The 5,958-nt window shown below is 30.2% G+C and overlaps 1 protein-coding gene across 1 annotated transcript; it reads right to left on the reverse strand.

Moving 5' to 3' along the window:
• Positions 1-2,751: 2,751 nt before the first annotated feature.
• LOC112525535 (protein PLANT CADMIUM RESISTANCE 2-like) lies at positions 2,752-3,840 on the reverse strand. Its single transcript, XM_025135701.1, has 4 exons — positions 3,652-3,840; positions 3,445-3,516; positions 3,140-3,352; positions 2,752-3,024 (listed from the first exon to the last, which is right to left on the reverse strand). The coding sequence occupies exons 1-4, from the start codon at positions 3,809-3,811 to the stop codon at positions 2,945-2,947; spliced, it is 525 nt and encodes a 174-aa protein (XP_024991469.1). The 5' UTR covers positions 3,812-3,840; the 3' UTR covers positions 2,752-2,944.
• Between the last annotated feature and the right edge of the window lie 2,118 nt (positions 3,841-5,958).

Raw genomic sequence — 5,958 nt, forward strand, 5'->3', positions numbered from 1 at the left:
TTAGGAATGGTATAAATTATCATGTAGGTTGCCGTTTTTGAGAGAACGACCTATCGAACGTTAACGATTYAAGGTGAGTACATTATGCGATTTTTATGGGATATATACATGATTATTACAAAAGTATTTTATCCATGATATTTGCATGATGTGTTTATGTGCATATGATGATAACTTGATTATATTGATGTGCATGATATTTAAGTATATGCATGATATGAAATATGATGTGGATGAGAAAGATTATGATGACTTGATATTATCAATATGATATTCAAKTATGTGTATAATGTGATAAATGACGATGATGYATATGTGATTTATGTTGTCACTTGCATGAGATGTAAGTTGCATGTCACGATGAGGTTTGCATTAATGAGTGAGTATTGCAAATAAATGATATGCAACTAGTATGACTCGGCAAGATTCGTCCACCGTACGGGGTGGGTTGGACATGAAAGGAGGGCTTGCAATTCCGAGGTCTTGGAGTCCTCGTCCATAGAATACGCCACATACGCAAAGAAAAGTGACGAGCCGATGCCTCACTTGCAAGATAATAATTAAAATATGCTAAAACGCTGTTTTGTGTGTGCATGTGATCATGAAACCATATTGTATTCACTAAGCTTTTTGCTTATACTATATATGTATATATCTCAGGTGTCATTTGTCAGTAGACGAGTGAACGAAGAAAGACGGGACTATGTTTTGAATCATGTTTGATTAGATATTTTAATTAGCATTGATTACGTTAAAGTATTTTACGCTTCCGCAATTATGTAACGAATTATGTTAAACATATTATGTGTGTTTGAAATTTTAAGTTCGTATTTTTGATCAAGACATAAGTTATTAAGAATGACGTCACGACACTCGAATGGATAGAAGAAAAAAAAAATCGGGGCGTGACAAATTAAGTAATAATTTTTAATTTTATTAATATATTAAATTAAATTCTTATTTAATTAATATGTTAATTTATTTTAGACAATTAATATTATTTAATTACTTATTTCCTATGAGAGGTTATTAAGTTAATTAATTTATAATTATGATTTAATATTCATTTTTAGTGGGATATTCGATTTATTCAAAACATTTTAATTTGGACGATGAGGTTGCCTAATTATAAAAAGCTTAATTAAACGTTATGGGAATCATAAAGTTTAGTACTTGAAGGTTGACAAAGGTTGACCGATGGGATAGTTTTTTATATTTCGAAATTATTTCAAAAGAGATTTTGAAATAGATATACATATTATTTGGTATTTTGTTATATATTTTCGTAAATCGTACGTAAATGGTCCTAAGTCTCTTCTGTGTGGTTGTTAATGGTATGAAAAAGGTAAAAATTTACCTAAATATTTATTTAGTGTGGTCGTATTGATATAAAAAGTGTATATGGATTGTTTAGGTAATGAGACGGGTATGCAAACCGAGCATAAATGAGATCTTAATTAAATGTACTAAGGTGAGTTTCAAGTCTATCTAACTGGGTGCATGTCATGTTTCTATGTGATTTGAGCTTGTTGGATGTGTTTTATGTATAAATGGAAAAACTCTTGATTGTACAACAATGCTTGAGATGAAGTTATGTATGTCCATACAAATTTTGACAATGCTACTATGAATCCAAGCTACTTACGGTCATCCCATGCATGTGGAGCATACTGGCCGATCCAGTTGGTTGCGATGTTTGGAAGAAAATTTAAAGTGAAGATAGTATTTGGTGGTAATTCTAGTAGCATTATCCTTAGTAATTAGTCTTATGTATATAGAACAACTGTATATATTGTTAAATTTGTGTATACGTTTCTTTTAAAAATATTATATACAATATATCTCACACGTTCCGAAATATGGCAAATGATGAATCATTTTCTTGTTTTTCCTAAGACTTAAAAAATTGTATAAACGTAAGACTTAAAAAAGCGATCCATTTTTCGAGGGTTCTTTGAAAATGACCAATTATACAATTACTCCCATCTCAAGATCTTTTTATCCCTTGAATAAAAAATCTTTTATTGCCAAATTTTATGTTACATTAATTATAATTATCTTATTTAATATATTGTTTTATGCTTTTCTTATAACATTTTTATTTTAACTTGGATATTCAACCAGCTATGCGAGCTGAATAATCTCAAGGTGACCACCTGTTTTGCAGATAGTTCGGAGTCACCGCATTTAAACATCCGTGGCCACAAGAGGATTTTTATTTCTCCTTGGATTTGAACATGAGACCTCCTGGTACTTTTTGAGCTTTGGAGCCAAGCTCAAACCAATTAGACACCACCTTTGTGGTTTCTTATAACATATTTTCACGTAATGAATACACATAAATTACAGGGAGTTAGTGTTGTACAAAAGTTGTATGAATGAATACAAGTAAAGCAACATTCTAAAAGATTCGTGGTATTTTCGTGGTACACCGTGACTCAAGGTCATATCTGACACCAAGTTAAGTTAATGGCACGCCATGGTCTGATGCACGGTTTTATAAGACATTAGTTTTTTAAATTCTTTTTAATCTTTTTAGCATATAACATATATTAAATTGTTTTACATCATTGACTTGTTGAGTGATAGTTATATATATACACATGCGTATACATATACTTTTGTATATGGTATACAGATTTGTCATATAAATCACGCCATGAAAAACGTCGTGGCTCCTAACCCTTGAGGCTTGACCTTACTGTCAGAACACGTCTCATTCTTTGAACCTTGATACATAGGCACTAATTCTTGAAAAACCGATGCAACGCAAATCCTATTGCAAGAAAGTGTATATGACACTTCAAAGGAAGAACACAAGAACAAGAGCTTGAAGATATGAAGTTGAAGCATATGTTGAAATGAATGATAAGACACATTAGCTTGGCTAATTATAATATAAACATCATGAATTATGCAATAAACATAGATTTCGTATAAAACATTAACGATTCATTCCTCCATGAGTCACGGGCGGAATTTGGATTCCATTAGGCATCGATCTATCCATACTCTCTTGCCATCCTGAAATTTTAGATAAAAAAACAAAACCCTAATTAAGATCAAAGTTATCATGATGACTAATTAACTAATAATCAATCAATTTAGATGAGTATGAGAGAGATGAATTAATAATTACCAATAGACATATCAAATCCACGGTGTTGGAGCTCACGATATTCTTGACACAAGGCGCATGGGCCGCAACAAAAATGAACACAACAATCGTTGGTGGGAGCTTCGGGCAATCCTTGTTGACGTCTCATCTTAGTTCGATACGTACATGAATAAAGGCATCCACAACAAGTTAACACGTTGATCAATGCGTATCGGACTCCATGTACTCCACAAGCTACAATTCGATTATAAACAAGTTAATTATTTCTATATATATAATCATCCAAATACAATCAGTTCTTGTTAGATAATCATGTAGCTACTTACAAGTTCTTCCTTTGTCTACAATCTCAGCTATTTGCCCGAAAATAATGCAAGGGCACCAAAATGTTAAGCAACCTGTGCTTTCAAAATTAACTTCATTAATTGAACTTTGAAAGAATATATATATATATATATATATATATATATATATTGTACATATTCGTACTTAAAGTGAATAAATAATAATGTGTGTGTGTGTATATGACTTACAATTAGGGATATCGATACAACAGTCACAAAGTCCGGTGGACCAAGAGGTCTGAGAGAAGAGAGGTGAAGCTGAAACATCGGTGGCGTTTGGTGGTGGTCGTGACGGCTGAGCATATCCCGGTGGAGGGGCTGATGGAGATGGAGACTTGTGGGGATACATGACTCCAAACCAACAGTGCTAGTCAATCAAGAATGCTACTATACACCACTTATTTATGGATCACATGGACATTTTAATAACACAAAAAACAATCAATATATGCATCAAGTAGGAACTTTCTTGATTCATATTATTCAAATTTTAAACCTTTTCACGCCCATTTTTGTATTAGAGAAACCGTTGTCAAATTTATTAAAATATTAAATGACGTATATTATCTTTTATGTTAATTATGAAGAATAACTATATATTCTTCGAATTTCATACTGTAGCAAAGTTTTTTCCGGAGTGACTTTCTCTGATCGATGTTAGCACGACTAAACCCAAATCTTGCAACAAATAGGGTTTTATGAATGATGATTATAAAGATCAGGTACAAGTTCATTCAGCCTTTTTGAAAAAGAATTTGATTTCACAAAAATATTTGTGTTAAGTTGTGGTGTGTAGTGGGAAAGATGGTGACAACTTATCTTAATAAATTTGCAGGGAATCAAGTTATTTTTTAAAAGGATTAAGAAGACTTAATTTGTTGATTAACACAGATTTAGTTGATATAAGTATGAACACATTAATAGGAAATTAAAATCTAATGGAACTTGCCATATTCAAAGAAAATTAGTTGAACGAACATGACACTCAAACACATGTTGATATATACAATTAGATCGATTCCTGAATTATCCAAAACCTGTTTGGTCTATAAGATTTGAAATTAAATTTTATTTAAATTCTACATTTGGTTTAGAGCAAAATTCACGAAATAATAACTTATTTTTACAAATTTATTTATTATAGTATTGTACTTTTAGTTCTTTTTATTACATTAATGTACATTCAAAATATTTTTTATTAAGGCATCGTACTTTCAAATATTTACCTGTTATAGCATTTACATTAACTTAGATTCACCCATTATATCAGGTTTTTTTGTCACCTCATCGTCTATGTAGGCTGTTCACATGTACGATAGGCTAATATGACCTTTTTTTTGTTATAGCATTGTACTTTCAAAACTACTTTATCATAATATTACCAATTTCTATTACAACATTCTACTTTTAATTTTAATATTTATTTAAAAACTATAAATTTGATCAAATATGTTTATTAAAAATTTTAATATCATAAATTAAACATGTTTACAAAAGATCACTATTTCACGAATTAAAAAAGTGATTACTGAATTGTACACATGTTTAATTTCTGATATTATAATTTTTAGTAAACAAATTTGATTAAATTTATAATTTTTAAATGATGAAAATATTAAAATTAAAAGTACAATGATGTAATAGAAATTTGTGATATTATAATAAAGTAATTCTAAAGGTACAATGCTAAAACAAGAAATATCATGTCAGCACTATCGTACATGTGGACAGCCTACGTAAACAATGAGGTGGCAAAGAAACTTGGTATAATGGGTAAATTTAATTTAAAAAGTTACTCAATGCGATAACATATAATTTTTTTAAAATACGATGTCCTAATAAAAAATATTTTAAAAATACAATGTTATAATAAAAATTTGTAAAAGTAGATTGTTATTTCACGTATTTTGTTCTTTGGTTTAAAGAGAAGTCTGAATTTGCTTATTACTAAGGATTTCATATGATGAATTTGCTTATAATAATATTTTAAAAACATTTTTTTGGAATAATCAATTTATAAATGTTAATTTACTGATTTTTATAAATTATCTATGAAAAAAAAATTCAATAATAATTCAAATCCTACAAACAAAACATGTAAAAGATTCCAAATCCTTTCAACTCTAAATCCATTTAATTTAAAAATCCTTCTACAAGATCGAAATCTGTCAAAAATATTTTTTAAAACCAAACGAACTCTAAGGGCCTGTTTGTTTTTTAAAATTTGCCTCTTAATTTTCTCTTATGTCTGAATCGGTCAGACATATAGACTTTCAGATCGTTTGTTTTTTCCCCCAAATTAAGAGCTGAATTCACAAGGTTTCCTCTTAATTTTTAAGTGGTAACCCTAGCTCTTAATACCTCTTATTTGTTTATCCGCCTCCTTACGTCGCTCTCATCCGCCTCCTTTACGTCGCTCTCATCCGCTCTCGTCCCATTCATCGATTGAAGCTGGTGTTCTTCATACATCGCAGATTCAAGCTGGTGTTCTGGTAA

The sequence above is a fragment of the Cynara cardunculus genome (assembly GCF_001531365.2).
Source record: "Cynara cardunculus var. scolymus isolate 2C chromosome LG 13, CcrdV1, whole genome shotgun sequence".
NCBI lineage: Eukaryota > Viridiplantae > Streptophyta > Magnoliopsida > Asterales > Asteraceae > Cynara > Cynara cardunculus.

Excerpts from the sequence above, each read along its gene's own strand:
- LOC112525535 (XM_025135701.1), bottom strand. The coding sequence starts at position 3,811 with ATGTATCCCCACAAGTCTCCATCTCCATCAGCCCCTCCACCGGGATAT. Across the intron at positions 3,353-3,444 it reads TGTAGACAAAGGAAGAACTT|CTTGTGGAGTACATGGAGTC; the intron begins GTAAGTAGCTAC and ends ATCGAATTGTAG. Across the intron at positions 3,025-3,139 it reads TGGATTTGATATGTCTATTG|GATGGCAAGAGAGTATGGAT; the intron begins GTAATTATTAAT and ends CTAAAATTTCAG.